This window comes from Onychomys torridus, chromosome 15, assembly GCF_903995425.1.
Source record: "Onychomys torridus chromosome 15, mOncTor1.1, whole genome shotgun sequence".
Lineage (NCBI taxonomy): Eukaryota > Metazoa > Chordata > Mammalia > Rodentia > Cricetidae > Onychomys > Onychomys torridus.
Genome location: NC_050457.1, coordinates 23,706,893 through 23,724,425, shown reverse-complemented (window position 1 = coordinate 23,724,425; position 17,533 = coordinate 23,706,893). Strand labels below are relative to the sequence as shown.

General features: G+C 45.6%; 1 protein-coding gene across 2 annotated transcripts in view; it reads left to right on the top strand.

Moving 5' to 3' along the window:
- The window catches only part of Mccc2 (methylcrotonoyl-CoA carboxylase 2), a 69,574-nt gene extending 59,154 nt beyond the window's left edge, over positions 1–10,420 (top strand). Inside the window, exons 13-17 of one of the 2 annotated variants that reach the window (XM_036207170.1) lie at positions 951–1,017; positions 4,151–4,307; positions 4,658–4,772; positions 6,834–6,919; positions 9,943–10,420. In XM_036207170.1, the coding sequence (XP_036063063.1) occupies positions 951–1,017; positions 4,151–4,307; positions 4,658–4,772; positions 6,834–6,919; positions 9,943–10,060 (543 nt within the window). In that variant the 3' untranslated portion in view covers positions 10,061–10,420. The other variant, XM_036207171.1, reaches the window with a different exon arrangement.
- Positions 10,421–17,533: the final 7,113 nt, after the last annotated feature.

Here is a 17,533-nt window from a genome sequence, read left to right as displayed (position 1 = left end):
TCTTCATGAATTCAAGATCAGCCTAGTCTACATAGAGAGTTCCAGGACTACAGAGAAATACCCTATCCTGTCCAAAAAAATAAAGAACACACATACACACACACACACACACACACACACACACACACACACACACGAGTATATAGTGTATTCATTTCTGTAGCGTAAATATCAAGCCAGAGCTAGACAGACAATCTGGTTTGTCTGCCGCCTTGGCACAGGTAAGCCCTAGAGAAGTTATATTTGGCCCCAGTCTGACATTTCATTTATTGAAATAGGCCCCAAAGGTCTCTGCGATTTCCTCATTTCTACAAACAGTCATACTGAAGCTGAGCAATTGCCTTGCAGTTTTGTCCCTGCCTGGGCCTTTCTAGAAGAGGTAAAGGGATTTGTGAAAACAGAAGAAGAAAACACAAGGGAATGGTTAAAAAGATAGGTGAAGACTAGTTTCTTAACCTCAAGGCCAGAAGTCTCTAACACTGACCTAATCTAAAAGTCCTATTTATTTGGATGGTATCGGTAAGTCTTGAGGCGGAGGAAAATGTCAAATGGTCACCCAAATGTAAATGTCAGCCTTGGTACCCCAGAGGGCTGGCACCCCTCCTTTTCTGAAGTGGAGAACTGTTGAATGAGAGCATGTTCCTGCCGTTCATGGTGACAGGGCCCTTTCCTTCTGCTTTTAAGCTCTCATGCTGTTTGAGTGTTTCACATAGCAGTAGTCCCACGGCTCCGTGCCCCGGACCTCACAGGACGTTAGGTCAAGTAGGTGAAGGACAGCCCACAGTCGCTTATGTCCTGTTGGTGACAGGGCAGCACCGAACTGTTACTGTAAACAAGAGGTCAGGGCTGTGCCTCTTCCTTGTCCCTGACTGGAAGTGTGGGCGTGGTAGGATGCTTGGTAGGAGTGCATGTGTTTTTACCGAACGGGCGTTTTGATGTTGTGTTTACAGGGTGCTCACTTCGTCCAGTTGTGCTGCCAAAGAAATATCCCCCTGCTGTTCCTCCAGAACATCACCGGTGAGCAGGAGGTCTTCGGCTTGTGTCCATCTGGTCCAAAGCTTCCCAGTCCACGGTGGCTCGTGTTGACGCAGACAGTATTCATGAATATGGAGTAGTCTGAGATTATTGCATGTGTTCTGAGTGGAGCACTTTCCAAATTGTGTGTATCACAAACTTTCAAATGGCTTCTCTTGACTCCTGTTCATATCTACCTCTCAACCAGGGAGCAGCAGGGTGTCTCCTGTCTTACCCAGCTCACTGCCTCATTATCCTAATGATTCCAAACACACGCTGCGGGCATCTCCTTACCTCTCACCATACAGTTAATTCTGTCTGAAATAATATCAACCAATTATCTATCTATCCTATGAGGTGTGTGCACATGTGCACATTAGAGACCAGGGGTTGACTTCAAATATTATTCCTCAGGAGCGGTCTGCCTTGTTCTTTGAGGTAGGGTCTTGACTGGCTGCCCAGTGTTCTCTTAGGAGCTTCCTGTCCTGTCCTTCCAGCACTGGGCACACCACACCACCTGGCATTCTGTGAGGGTTCTAGGGATGAAAATCAGGTCCTTGTGCCTCATGGTAAGCACTTTACTTCAGCACTCGGGGGATGGCTCAGTCAGTGACGTCTTTGGAACATGTATGTTTGCAGTGAAGCCTGGGGGCTTGCATTTTAACCCTGAAGAGTGGCAGGACCTGTGACCAGAGCGAGTTCCTTTATGCCTCTGAACTTCACGTTCCATAGACGACCCTAAGCTGGAGTAGGTTGATTTCGAAGACCTCCTGCTATAGGGTTTAGAGATTCTCTGCTCTGCCATTTTGTATGATGCATTGTGTTAATGTGGACACACATCTCGGATACATTGGCTACCAAAATCTTCCTTTCCTTGGGACAGAGAGACAATTTTTTTTTAAAACTGGGTTTCACTGGGTACCCTTGGCTTAGTGAATATACCAACTAGACTTGGCTGGCCTGGAACTCACAAAAATCTGCCTGCCTCCTCTGTCTTCTGTGTTCTAGGATTAAAGACATGTACTGCCATACCCAGCAACAGAGAGGCTTTTAATTAGTTGTAGAGGTAAGGTAGGCTCATCATGTATACCATCCAGGCCTCTCAACCTTGAGAAGGACCTTATATAGTAATGGTGCAAAAGCATCTTCATTCTGTGTTATGTTCAAGTTCAAGGTAGGATAGATGGTGTGTGTGTGTGTGTGTGTGTGTGTGTGTGTGTGTGTGTGTTTATTGTTTTGTTTTTCCAGTGTTGTGGGATAGAACCCAGGGCCTTAAACATGCTAGATAAGTGCCCTGTCACTGACCACATCCTCAGCCCTTGATGAACTTTGACAGGATTAGTTCCAGATGGTGACCCGAGAGTTCCCTACATGGTGACCTACTAAGAACAGACAGAAAGGTCTCTGAAGTTCACCGCTTTTAGGGACTTCGTTTCTGACAGTGACTCACCGCCAGGAAGTTAAACATTTGCTTAGACAGTTTTCCCATTTTCATTTTGTTTCGTTTTGTTTGGGCTGTTTTTGGAACAGGGGCTGCGTTTTTGTTTTGCAGCATTGCATTTGAGTGACCTGTGAGACACTGGTGTGTGGATGGATGACGATATGCCACTGAATAAATCTCGGGCTCGGGAGAGGCATCTTGGCTAGGGATGAAAGTACGTTTTGTCAGAATGAATAGAGAAGAACACCTCAGAGAGAAGGGAAGGCTCAGGGTAGTCTTCAAGCCGCTCTGGTTTTCCTCTCCGTCTCCCTCCCTTTTCTGTAGTGCAAATGGATTTTTTTTTTTAAGGGCAACTAAGAATTCCCGAGAGTGGGAAGGGCTCTCAGAGAAGACTACTACCAATCCATTTTGTTTTGTTTCATTCTTCTACAGAGTTAAGAATATAGGGAGAGCCAGGCGGTGGTGGCGCACGCCTGTAATCCCAGTACTCGGGAGGCAGAGGCAGGTGGATCTCTGTGAGTTCGAGGCCAGCCTGGCCTACAGAGCTAGTTCAGGACAGGTTCCAAAGCTACAGAGAAACCCTGTCTCGAAAAACCAAAAAAACAAAAAAAAAGAATATCGGGAGATAGGAAGCATGACTGTACAGGGTTATTTGTGTGCACGTGTGTGTGTGTGTGTGTGTGTGTGTGTGTGTGTGTGTGTGTGTTTACATGGTAGGAAGGAGGATTTGAGAAAACCAGATGAAATGGCTTCTTCTCTTCTTTTGGAGGCAGATTGCAGAGTTGGTCAGGTGAGGGTTTGAAAAGAGCTGATTCTTGGGGGCAGCTGTGACAGAATGTTCTGGAAAGTCAAGAGGCATGGAATAAAGCAATTCTGAGCTGCTCTGAAGGGTGGCCGGAGTAGCAGCCCTCAGCAAAGTCAAGGGGCGCTGCTGGGGTCCCTCCAGCGTCCCAGCACACAGAGTTCCTCCCCCGGGATGCTGGACTGAATTTGTTGACACAGTGCTGGGGATGTGCCAACCAAGGGCAGAAAGTCAGTTAGACGAGCGAGTCTAGATATGTAGGGGAAAGAAATGCCTCCCCCAGAGCCTCAGGCCGGGAGGGAGACCCTGAACCTGAAGGAAGGCCCCTGTCCCGGAACGCATGCTATATCTGTAGAGCACCTTTCCTCAGAGTTGGGCCTTGAGGAAACAGGAATCCTGTCGCTACAAAGGAAAACCATGTTTCAAAATTTTGCTGTTGAGCCCCTGGCAGGGACTCAGCATCCCCATGAAACTTTAATCTTTATGTCATCAAAGTTTTAAGCAGCGCTGCAAAAGGAACAGTCTCTATTTTAAACCAGGTCAGTGGCTATGGAAACCTTCCAGGCTGGCTTGGCGGGCGGTACCTTCCCGTGGCGATGTCACGGTCTCTCCCCGTCAAGCCTCTGCTTTGAGATGTTCTCTCGAAGACAGATTGCTTCCTTCTGTTGCTCAAAGATCTGTGTGCATTGAAACAACGTGTTTTAAGGACATCTAAAAAGTGAGGAGAGGAATGTTTATTTCAGCCCTTTAAGGCAGACGTTGGGGTACGTACGTCTCATGTGACTGCTTTGCTGGTATAAGAATCAGGTTAAGCCGGGACTTGACCGTACCTCCCTGGAATTGATTTCTTCATGCCATCCACTGCTCAAGGTTGTTTCTGTTCTCGCTCCTAGGATTCATGGTTGGTAGAGACTATGAAGCCGAAGGGATCGCCAAGGATGGTGCCAAGATGGTGGCTGCTGTAGCCTGTGCCAAAGTGCCTAAGATAACTGTCATTATTGGGGGATCCTATGGGGCTGGAAACTACGGGATGTGTGGCAGAGCCTATAGGTGGGTGGTCACCACAGCCTTCTTTGAAACAAGCAAATGTGTTTTGTGTGTAATTACAAATGGTCATATTAAAAGCCAGGCAGTTGGTGGCACGCGCCTGTAATCCTAGCTCTTAGCAGGTGGAGGTAGGGGAATCAGGAGTTCATGGCTACACAGCAGATTTGAAGCCTGCTTGGGCTACAGAGGACAAAACAAAACAAAAATAACTCGTCAGTTTATCCCGGACTTGGGATATAAAATGACACTCGGCACACTTGATCTTTAATCTGGAGTGGTGCTAGGCTCACAGGCCTTTGCCACCAGGCTTAGTTGTACTGGATGAACTTGATGATTCTTGTCTTTTCTCCCAGCCCAAGATTTCTCTACATGTGGCCAAATGCCCGTATCTCAGTGATGGGAGGAGAGCAGGCAGCCACTGTGCTGGCCACCGTGGCAAGAGACCAGAAAGCTCGGGAGGGAAAGCAGGTAGGTGACTTGTTTCTTCATGTGGGTCTGGCCATCACCAGCGGAGCCGCCATGCTACCTGTGTATCCATAGGGAGGGTGATGAGGCTCCACTCCCTGGTCTCAAGCATGCCGGGCAAGCACGGTACCACTGACCCATCACTGTGGCCCCCGAAATTCCCCAGCACCAGACACAGACACACAGACTTCTTACTCTTTTGTAGTTAGTGAGATCTAAGGAAATCCATGTACTCCTTTTGGGCCCAAAGCAGCAGACCTGTATTTTCTGTCTTAGTTTTACGTTGTTGTTCAGGGTCCCTGCGAGAGCTGACTAGCATTAGCGTTCTGTGGAAGTACAGCTGTGGGGGAATGGAAGGAAATGAGTGTGAACATGACGAGAGACAAATCAGTGTGGCTGCTCTTAAAATGGAGTCTTTGCGTCTCTGTCAGTCTTCGGGTATTCTGTAGGCATGTTTAGCTGATGACTTTAAACGGCTGTGTGTAAGCACCAGGTCCTGAAATGTCGGCTGTGTGTTCTCGATGCGGCTTATGTGGGCTACTGTCTCATCATAGGAAAGATAACGTGGACACCTCCTTGGTGTGCGCCACAGGGATCATGCGGTCAATGACGGGGTCTGCAGAGCTGGGGTGATGCAGTCACTCATGTCTCTCACGCCTCCTTTTTTTGAGCTGAGGATCGAACCCAGGGCCAAGCGCTCAACCACTGAGCTAAATCCCCAACCCTCTCACCCCTTCTTATCTGTGTGTGTGTGTGTGTGTGTGTGTGTGTGTGTGTGTGTGTGTATGCATGCACACATTCATATATGAAAATGCCAGTGCATGGGAGGTCAGGATAACCTCTGGTACTGTCCTCACTTTTCACCCTGTTTGAGACAGGGTCTCTTTGTGCACACTAGGCTAACTCTCTTGTGAGCTTCCAGGGAGTCTCCTGGCTCCCATCTCCACATAGAAGTGCTGGGATTACAGCTTGTGCTACGTGTCCAGCTGTTACATGGATGCTCGGGATTTGAACTCAGGTCCTCATGGTTCTGAGGCTAGTGCTTTTACCCACTGAAAGTATCTCCTCAGCCTGCCTCTTTGTCCCTACTATAGACTTCAGTTGGAGTTTTCAATTCACCTTAGGGCCAGCTAGTATTGAAGCAAAGTGTTCACTCGGCTTTGTGTGTGTGTGTGTGTGTGTGTGTGTGTGTGTGTGTGTGTGTGTGTGTGTGTAGTTTATGTGTGTGTTGAGGTGGAGGATGGCCAAATGGGGTGCTGTTGGTAGTGTAGGTGGTAGAGTGAGTCCGCCTGATGTTTTGAAGGCATATTTGAACTTTAGCAAACAAAAGCAATCCCAGTCTTTGGTCCATTTGATGTATAGATATTTAAATCATCCGTTTTCATATATACAAATGCCGTTCTCCCTCCAGCGGCTGTTAACCTCTCCACTTAAGTATGTGCATGAGGGAGGGCAAGGTTTACTTGAAGTAAGTCATGTGTTGCTAGTATAGCTCTTTATTTACTTATTTATTTTGGAGGTTGAAGGCAAGTGATGTACCACCCTACATCCCCAGCCCTCGTGTATTTCACAGTTGAAAAATGAATTCTCCAAAGAAGAGTTAGGATTAGAAGTGTGCTCCACTGTGCCTGGCTTTTTTGTTTTTGTTTGGTTTGGTTTGGTGTTTCGAGACAAAGTTTCTCTGTGTTGCCCTGGCTATTCTGGAACTCACAGAGATCCACCTGCCTCTGCCTCCCCAGTGCTAGGTTTAAAGGCGTGCGTCACCATGCTCTGCCCATCTCCTCTTATACTAGAGATTGTTAAATGCTTTTTAGCTATATAATATGACTCACATTCACTATTGTACCCTGCAGGAACACAGTGACGTGTGACACCCTTGGTTTTGGCTTTGTGTTGTATGTCTTTGACAGTTAAGCCTGTGTCCCTATATGTTAAAGCATCATTTGCGATCTGTCACTGTGCAAATGTTAGGTGCGCCATAGTTGTTCACAGAGCGTGTCTTTATGAGGTTATCTAGGGGAGTCAGTCCCAGTTAACACTGGTGTACTGTCTCTTTTCTTTCAGTTCTCCAGTGCTGAAGAGGCAGCTTTGAAAGAGCCCATCATCAAGAGGTTTGAAGAGGAAGGAAACCCTTATTACTCCAGCGCAAGGTGGGAGCAGGCCTTCTCTCATTCCCTGAGGGGTGGGGGGTTCCTGGCAGCCAGGGCAGCAGCCTCACAGAGACCTGAGCTCTTAGGGTGGTTGACCTTCACAGTATCCGACTGGGCATCTCTGGCAGGAGAATTGAAGTTTGAGGTCAGCCTGTGCTACATAGAAGGACCTTGTTTCAACGACAAAAGTGTCGCCTAGACAAGCGGTTACTTTTATACTATCATTCGTTCATGCTAAACTGCCGCCCTCCTCCCAGGCTTCCCTGTGCTGCACCCCCACCTCCGTTTTCCTCACACCCCACCCCAGTTAGGGTATCCGTAGAGTGGGATGGCCCTGTAGCCAGAGGTGGACCATGTCAGGAACTGAGAAGGGGAGTTCTGATTTCTCGTGGCCCCTCCTGATTGTTTGCTCCCCTGTTTTAAGCGTGAGATTGACTGATCACATATTGGTTAACAAGTGTGATTCGTCACAGCCGGGGTCCACATGTCAGTGCCGAGTAATTACCTCAGACACCGCTGCGGCTGATGGCTGTTTGTTTTCTGCGCAGCCTAATCATAATGAGGTAATAAATTCTCTGCCTGTCCCAGCTGGAGTCCGCTGGGGACGTGCTTTCAGATGGCTTTTCCAATAACTGTAATGTTCAGTGTTATAAAGACAAATCTAAGCCATGTCTTCTTTCTTCCCTTAGGCAGATGGAGAAAAGAATAAATACCAGTGTCTTTTAAAATTAGGTTATGCCTTGAATCATGCCCTTTACTGGTAAGGGCAGACGGGAGAGAAGGGAGGAAGAAAATAAAAACGTTAGACTCCCTTTCAGCCACTGGAATTCATCCCCCACGGCCAGCATTGCTCTTGACAGCAGAGTACAAAGACTAAAGTGTATTGTTCTTTGTTTTTTGTTTTGGTTTTTGATACAGGGTTTCTCTGTGTAGCTTTGGTACCTGTCCTGGATCTTGCTCTGTAGACCAGGCTGGCTTTGAACTCACAGAGATCCGCCTGCCTCTGCCTCCCGAGTGCTGGGATTAAAGGCGTGCACCACCACCGCCCAATCTAAAGTGTATTGTTTATCGGGCTGAGTTCAAATAATAACATTTGGGATTTTTGTCGTTTGGCAGCAGGATCTCATTATAGCCCAGATTGGCTAAGTAAGAACTGGCTAAGTATAAGGGTGATCTTGAACTCCCGATCCCCCTGCTTCTACCCCTGGAGTGATGGGATTACAGGCCCATATGTCACCACCACAGTTTATGAAGTGCTGGGGGTAGGGTTGAACCCAGGGCCTCTAGCATGGCTGGTCAGCACTCCACTGTCTGAGCTACATCCTGAGCATTTGTGAATGTTCAAAAGGCCTTTTTGTCTTCATGCTAATTGTGTGTATGTGTGTGTTTTCCCCCCACAGACAGATATCTTGGGGGTCATTGGTTCATTTAATCAGTAACAACATACTTCATAATCTTTGGTTTGAATAACAAAGATGTACTCCATTTTGCCCTAATGCAAACAGACATTCAGTGGTAACAGCCAGTAGAGGCAGAGGAGCTATAGAAAACCATGTAAGGTATTTAAAATAAATACAAAGCATATGTAGAAGCTCAATGACAGTCCTTCACGTGAGATTTGGGCTGAAATGCTCAGGAACAGTGGAAATATTCAACTTGAAAAATAGAGAATTTCATAGGATCTATGAACTTGTTTTTTAATGCCTAAAATGAATCGCCTCTTGGGAAAGATTATATCCTTTATTATTGTCAATACTGATGTTAATGCTTGTTAATGGATTGCATTCAAGGCATCAGTGAGCATGGCTGAATAGATGTATCTTTGGAAGTCAATGTTGAAAGACAGGAGGGTTTGTGTGTTAATTTTTTGGTGCTTAATCGTACTGTTAATTGGAACAGTGGTTGGCCTGGAGACAGCAACTTCCTCCTAAAGATGATTTTCAAGCTGGCTTGGGATGTTCTTGTGTTTGGTAGATCACAGATTAGCAGTGGTTCCCTGACTGGTTTAGGCTTGAATGTGGTAGAAGCCGGGGTTCATGTTCCTTTCATCTTCCATGGCACACGTGGACATCTGCTAGAGTGTCGCACTCAGACTTTTCCTCGGCATTTGACTGAACCGCTTCTTTGGACAGCCTTTAATGGCTGTCATTTACAAGCCCTTCCTTCATTGCTTGGAGGGTTCTACTGCTCCCAAGCTCCCAAGGGATAACTCATCCACCTCTTCACAGTTCCAAAAAACAGCCTTCTGCAGATTGGCCATGGATACTTTAGGGTCCCTGTGATGAATGTTTTATGAGCAAAGATGAGATTCCTGGCTGCCAGTGTTCAATAACTGATGTGCCGTCCAGACGCTAGAGGCAGTTTGTGTAGAGAAGACGAAACTGTCATTTACTAATAACCCCCAAAGAATGGCATTCCTCATTTGGTGAGGGGGTTCACATCTGCAGAAGGCTGAGGCAGGAGGATCTCATGTTCCAGGTAAACCTGGCCTATCGAGTGAGACCTGTCTTTAAAACAAAACAAAACAAAACAAGCAAACAAACAAAAATCAACTAAAAAAAAAAAGTATTATTCCTCATTCATTTTTCTTTATAAATTTGAAGATGTCAGTGAGAACAAACTAAAATCTCTACTCAAAAGTTTCTCTTCAAAGCAGTCTGAGGTTATTTTTTTTTTTCCATTGTAGCAAAAAATAAAGAGTGGCATTTTAAGTTACTTATTTTATTAGTAAAATGTAGCGAGGCTTATGCAGTGATTTTTGAGTTGCTAAGAGTTTTGGGTAATACACCTTTAGCAGTAAGGTGGCTGGCTTGTTTATGGGACTCTCCTTCAGGCCGTGTGCGACCACTGCATTCTTTTCTTGTTCCGCTCAAAGATGACTTCCCGTCGGTGACTCCAACATCAGGCACTAGTCAAGAGCTCTCTGCACCGTGGGAGGGGATCCTCTCAGCGATTCTGAGCGTGACAAGGAGGGATGGCAGCTGGATGGCGAGTTCATAGTGACCGTTTCCATCTTTCCACAGGCTGTGGGACGACGGGATTATTGATCCCGTGGACACCAGGCTGGTTCTGGGACTTAGCATCAGTGCAGCTCTCAATGCGCCCATCCAAAAGACCAACTTCGGCGTCTTCAGGATGTAACCCAGATGTGGAACGCGTTGCCACACGTACACATGCCACACGCACAAAAATTAACGCGTGTGACTAAGCCCTAAAAGCTGAGATTGACTTGACATGCAGCTGTCACGGGAATTCTTTTCTCAACAGTACGTTGTACTTTTCAATTGTAAAAATCAACAAGAATAACTACTTGATGAGCTTTGGGTTTTTAAAATTTTTTCTTGGAGACATTTTCCATGGCTCATTTTTATCACCCATGAAATGAAGAGAGTGATTTGCAATTATCCTTGGAGTATTACAAACAGTATGGAAAATGAAACTCTAAATCTATATATTCTATGGTTGTTGAGATGATTAATATAAAATTTTATTACCCCTGAAGTGATTGTTTTCTTGATTATATTTAATATTTCAGCACAGCTGTGAGTGTGTGTGTGTATTTGTACTTTGTATGTGTGTGTGTGTGTGTGTGTGTGTGTGTGTGTGTGTGTGTGTGTGCATGCGCTCACATATAGATCAAAGACCAACTTCAGGCATTGTTCCTCAGGAGCTATCTACACTTTTTTAAATATTTATTTTATTTTTATTTATGTGTGTGTGTTGGGGGTGGGGTCAGGACAGGGAACAACAGCCCAGGGTGTCCTGGAGTTGCAGTTACAGGTGGTTCTGGAGTGTGGGTGCTGGGAACCAAACTCAGGACCTCTGGACGAGCAGCAAGTACTCTTAACTGCTGAGCCATCTCTCCAGCCCCATCCACCTTGTTCTTTGAGACAGATTCTCACTGAGCCTGGAGTTCACTGACTCAGCAAGGCTGGCTTGCCAGGGAGCTCCCGGAGCCCTCCTGTCTCTGCCTCCTCACCACTGCAAGCGTGCACCACCACACCTGGCTTTGTGGGTTCTGGAGATAAAATCGGATCCTCATTCTTGTGTGGCAAGCACGTTATCTACTGAGCCATTTCCTCAGCCTTCAGCACACTCATTTTGAAGAAGCAGCTGTTTCTTTTCTTCCAGCCACCATCCCATCTCCTGTAGTCATCAGACTTGCCACTGTGTGCGCTCTGGGCTGTTTTCCATCCCATCCGCCTCCCTGTCGTTCCCAGGCTTCACTGCCAGCAGCCTTCCCCAAGGACGCCATTGGCCTTCCGATTGCTGATATCAGTGGGTTCTTTTCTCCGATCTCACCAGATGATGCCACTCTGCAGTGTCCTAGTTGGTTGAACACTGCCCACTGAAATGTTGTTCTTCCCTTTCCTGGTGTAACACTGGGATTTCTACCAACTTCATTAGTTCCCTTTTGTTGTTGGGTCTTAGCGGCTCCCTCAGGGGAGAGGGTGAGAAGGAAAAGGTGCAGCATCAACGGCACAGACACCAGGAGTCGGTTGAATGCAAATAACGAACTCCTTTATTTAGTAACAGGGAAGGCCTTATATACCCTCTTCCCAGCACCCAGTCTGTGTGGTCATCCCTCATTGGCTGGGCACGATCAGGAACTCTGACAGCACCTGTTGCTAGGCCTTCAGGCAGACTCTGGGTTGGCTCATAAGGAAGTACATTATGTGCATGCCTTGGCAACTGGTCTGAGCCAATTTCCTCGACCCTGTGGGCCTGTCCTTTGTAAAATGTTTCCCCTTGAGATACATTCTTCCTCGCTTTCATTATTTATCTTGATTTTCTTTATTAAATGCAAGACAGTCTTATGCTTAAACTATACAAATAACAAAAGTACTTTTTCCATTATGATAAGATAAAGTGTGTCACTTCAGCTGTTTTTAGGCGAATGGTTCAGTGGCATTAAATGCCTTCACTTTGCTCTGCAGCCATCACCATCATCATCCGTCCATCGGGCCTCATCATCTCCGGCTGACTGTTGAGTAAGCAGTAGCTCCCATTTCCCTTTCCCTCAGCTTCCAGCTCATCTTATTTGTTTTTTTTAATATTTAAAAAAAAAAAATTATTCTCTGTGCATTGGTGTTCTGTCTGCATTCATGTCTGTGTGAGGGTGTTGGATCTCCTGGAACTGGAATTACAGACAGTTGTGAGCTGCCACATAGGTGCTGGGAAATGATCTCCCCAGTCCTTTGGAAGAGCAGCAAGTGCTCTTAACTGCTGAACCATCTCCCCAGCCCTCATCTTATTTCTAAACAGATATATTTCTCATGTCTATGATTCATACCGGCCTCTCCCAATCTTGACTTGCTGTTCTTATCTAGGAATCACCTGCAGTTCTTACCCACCTCTCCTTCTGAGTTCAGATTTGCACCTATCCAGCGGTCTACTGGGTATCGAGACGGTGGGGCTCACACTCATCAAGTGCTGGATTTTACCTCCTTCACTGGCTCTCGGATCTCCCCACTCATTTCTGTCCTGCACCACCATTGGCCTTAGAAGGGGTCTCTGCATCTGGTCCTCAGTCCAGCCTATCTACTATAAAGTAAGAATGGCCCTCCTGACCTGGCCATGCCGCCATGCTGCTCCCTTGTGAAGATTCTGCAGTGGCTGAGGAGGAGCACATACTCCAGTGGTCTCCATGGCCCTGCTCATCACATTTTAACTCATCTTTCAAACACCCCTTCTCATGGAAGAATGGCTGCCAGGTTCAGACTTGCAGCTCTTTGAACTTCCTTAGTCCTTCCCACCTGGGTTCTACCAGGCTCCATCCATTCAGCATAAACTCTCGATTCTTCCTAATGTCTGTGACTTTCCCAGGCTAGGCTAAGCATCCCACTGTATGCACTTGTGAAATATAATCTAGTTCCTTTCCCACAAGTCATTCGACCATAAACATTCTTCCATCTATCTTGTCCACCTGCTAGAATGTTAACTTCTTGAGAGCAAGGATCCTATTTACCTGCGTCTCCAATGCCGAGTACTTGAAAGTACTCAGTATTTGTTGAATGAATGGGGGGAAAGTTCTTCCTGTACTTGATGTCAGCAGGCCACATGTTTTCTCAAATCAAGTGATCAATTGCATGACCAATTGAAAGTATCAATTATTTTCCTGATAAAATTTCAGAAGAGTTCAGGAAGTCAAACTAACTTGGGGGAGAGAGGCATAGAAATAGAAGAAGGTCATAATTCTGAGATAGTTTGCATTTTCAGAACACATTAAATTTAAAAAATGTGTATGTGCACATGTGTATGTTTGTGTATGAGTGTGTGTGCTGATAGGCATGTATGGTCAGAGAACAACTTTTGAGAGTTGGTTCTCTCCTTGCATTGTGGGATCCGGGGATCCAACTCAGGCTGACAGTTGTGTGGTTTGTGCTTTTATATGCTGAACTGTCTTACTGGCCTGGGAACAGAGCTTTTGAAAGTAGGAGCACAGATCCATTTTTATCGCTTTCCCTTAAATTCTTGAGGGGCCAGCATCAAAAAGATTCTGTGTCAGGTGGCCTCAGTGGGAAGGTCCCCTTGGAATTTAGAATGAGCCGTTTCCATGGGCACAGGTCATCTCTCCTAGATGACTCTGTTTTTGCCAACTTCGCTGTCGAGAGTTGCTGACTGTTCTTTGTTTCGTGTCTGTCTGCACATCTGTCAACAAAGGAGAATCCACTTCCATCCTGGGTGTCAGCACCTTCAGCGTTAGGAAGAGGTATGTGCTCCAGATATTGCCAGAGACCTACATCGAGACAGCAGAGACTGCCATGCCCTCCAGCCTTCCAGACACTTCTGCCTCTCAGAATCTTGCTCCCGGGAGGCCTTCTCAGACTAGCTAAATCATATTAAGCTTTTCCAAATTAATTAATAAAACAAGTAAAATTTGCACCTATATCAGAAAGCAAAATGGATTCCCTGTTACAACTGTGCAATGGTCCCTTGTAGGAGCTGTCAACAGCTAGACGTTTAGGCTTCACTAAACCCTCATCTAAATGATAACCTCTCTAAGTGGGGAGATGACCATCCGTCTGTGAGGACCTGAGTTTGGTTGTCTGGAATCCACATAAAAGCTGACACAGTAGTGTGTCTCTGCATTTCCCTCCTATAGCTGCATGAGAGAGAGATGGAATCCTCAGAGGCTGCTAGACTGAACAGCAGAGACCTTGTCCCAAACAAGGTGGCAGATGGCACCCGAGGATACCTTGGGATGTCCTCTGGCCTGCACATACATGAGTAATATGGCACATACTCAAAGATAAATGATAACTTCATGGATACCATTTTTATCAAAATAGATATTTAATTTTTGCATTGTGACTTAAAAATTCTGGTTAGGGTGTGAGTTTTGTGAAACATGAAATATAGAGCTGATTAGTCTCCACATTTGCTTCTCAGTACTTAGCAAATAGAGTCAAGATGACTGCCCCCCCACCAGTTTCCAAGAAATATGTTTTCTAATTAGAATGTGTCTAAATACAGCAAACTAATCATAGCCCGGTGCCATTTATAACAATTCTCTAAAAATGTTACAGATGAAGTCCAAGTAATATGTAATGATAGCACGTGGGTTTGCATTGTGACAAAAGCCTTTTCCTACAAAACACAATTAGCTCATTTTTATTTCACAGATACAGACTCAGAATATTGAAGATACAGTGGTCTTCTCTAGCTTTTACCTTTAGGTAAATGTGCATCCCATATGCCAGCCCTGTATCACAGGTAAAGATGTAATTCATCACCCACCTGGCACACTTTTGAGAGGGACAGGTCCTTACTAATAATCTCACTGGGAACCTGATCTTGGCACCGTGGGATGTGTGGTCACTCTGCAGCTCGTCATCATGGATCAAATATTGTGTCTTTGTATTAGCTCTCCATACTTCTCACTAGCCAGTGTGCAGGCCTTTGTAATTTCAGACGTAGACTTCAGTAGACTAGGAATTAAAAAAAAAAAAAAAAAAAAAAAAAAAAGCATTCCCTGTTAGATTTCCAGACTCAGTGGCCAGTGGTCTAGTTTCTGAGGTCTCTTTTTCATAGAGAGGCCCCAAATCACAGGTTCATTGTAAGGGCGAGAGGGAGGCATTTGAGGGAGAACAAGAGCTTAAGGGGGTGATGTCAGAGTGAAGATGCTTGAAAGAAAGTAATGCCCTCATTGGCCTGCTACAAGCCACCTGGAGAAGGAAATCGCAGAGTGCCATTCAGACGAGCATTCGGTGCCAAGGGAGCTCAGAAGAAAAGCCGGTGGCATTTTCCGGTGCTGAGATCTAAATAGCAAGAGGTGTCTGTAGGAAAAGTATTCAGCACCTTGAAACCACAGCTCAGTCTACTACATTCCCGTTTCTGTAGCATAATTAGAAATAAACACTTCCAGGGGCTAGAGAGAAAAGTGGTTAAGAACACTTGCTGCTCTTCCAGAGGACCCTGTTGATTGGCTCACAACCACCTGCGTTTCTAGCCCCAGGGCACCTGATGCCCTCTTGTGGCCTCTGAGGGCACCTTCACACACTTGGCAAACAGTCAAACATAACACAAAACATAAATAACTTCTTCTAAAGTTGTTTGTAATTTAAAAATCTACCAATGTCAAAAACTTAGGAAGACAAAAAGTAAATGAAGTGAAAAAATCTCCATAACACGCTTTCCCAGAAATAATTGCTGCTAATATTATTTTCTTGTATTCTATTTTAGTCTACCTGTAAGAATTGGTTTTGCAAAAATGATATGTTTCATCTTACTCTCTGATCTGTGCCTTGCCTTGACGTGTTGTAGCTATACTGATATGTTTACAAGTAATTAATTTCTTCCATTACAATTTCGATATAAGATGAAATTATACAGATGTCACTGGCTGTCCTCGCTCCTCCACTGTTGGCCATGAAGTATTTCTGATTTCCTACTGCTGTGATACAGTGCACAGCTTTTTAGTCTTTTCCCATACATGGGATTGTTTGCTATACTATATATAAAAAATCCCTCTATCATAAATCCCTAGAAGTGGGTAGTTGAGTCAAGGTGCTCAGACTTAACAGGACATGTTGCTCAACTTTGCTCTGTAAGCGTATTTTTATTGTATGGGCATGATGGCAACCAGATGCTTGCTCCCAATAGAATTGAATTGTTTGGTGTGAGGCTGTGTTTACTTTCATTGCTTAGCAGTTGTGTCTAAATGACCGTGTTGTACCAGCAAGTTAAGAAGACGCAGTGTGAGTGCAGGGCAGTTGTGGTCTGGGAAAGAACACTGCTGAGAAACCCACACTGGCCCTGCACTGTGGCTGACAGGTCTAGTGACAGGTCATAGGCACTAGAAGAAGGTGGGAGAGGACCAGAATGAGCTAGCCAGGAAGTAGCTTCCCTCCCTCCTCTTTAGACACTCAAGTCTCCACCCCTCAAATCCCTGTTTTCTTTTCTCCACTAGTCGGCTGCACTTGGCTAAGTGGGGGACTTGGGGGGAAGGTCGAATAGTGTGTACAAAGAGCTTTGAAATTCCACACACAGATTTACCGGAGGTTTTGGTGGGACTTGTAGTGGAAAACGCTTGACTTTATTTTGTTCTAATGAGCAAACTTTTACCAAGGCAGATGTGTGCCAGGCTTTTGGGTTAAGCACAAGTATGGAATCTGGCTCTGGGTTTTTATTAAGACCAATTAGGATTTGTGCCACACCACCATTCCCAGCTTTCTGGCATCTGCAGTTTAAAAAAAACAAAAAAACAAAACAAACAAACAAACAAACAAAAAAACTTTTCAGAAAGAAACCACTGGAACTAAGTGTTTTTTGTTTGTTTGTTTTTATGATGCAGACCCAGTAGACTGCAGGTATTGGTTTTCAGCACATGAAGCATTCAAAAAAGGAGGTGCAGCCATCATCAATGAGGGCAAGTAGAGTTCAGATTGCCACCAAGGAAACTCAGTTTGCTGTATTATCTGTCACTGAGGTACACCACTGGACAAGGATTTAGTTATCTTTAATTGGAAATGAGGCTTTAAAAATTTCGAATGTCGCTGGGCGGTGGTGGCGCACGCCTTTAATCCCAGCACTGGGAGGCAGAGGCTGGAGGATCTCTGTGAGTTCGAGGCCAGCCTGGTCTCCAAAGTGAGTTCCAGGAAGGGCACAAAGCTACACAGAGAAACCCTGTCTTGGAAAAAAAAAAAAATATTTTTTTTAATGTCTTCCATTGGGGATAATTTAAAGACACCTAGGAGACAGAGGGTAGAACCAAGTGAATTCTTTTTATTTATTTTTTTTCTCATTTTACAAACCAACCACAGTTCCCCCTCCCTCTCCTCCCTACCTCTCCCCCACCCCCTATCCACTCCTCAGAGAGGGTCAGGCCTCCTGTGGGGAGTCAACAAAGTCTGGCATATCAAGTTGGGGCAGGACCAAGCACACACACACCCCCACCTCCACATCCAGGCTGAGCAAGGCGTCCCTCCATAGGGAATGGGCTCCAAAAAGCCAGTTCATGCACAAGGGATAAATCCTGGTCCCACTGCCAGGGGCCCCACAAACTGCCCAAGCCACACAATTGTCAGCCACATTCAGAGGGCTTAGTTTGGTCCTATGCAGCTTCCTAGCTGTCAATCCAGAGTCCGTGAGCTCCAACTACCTCAAGTCAGC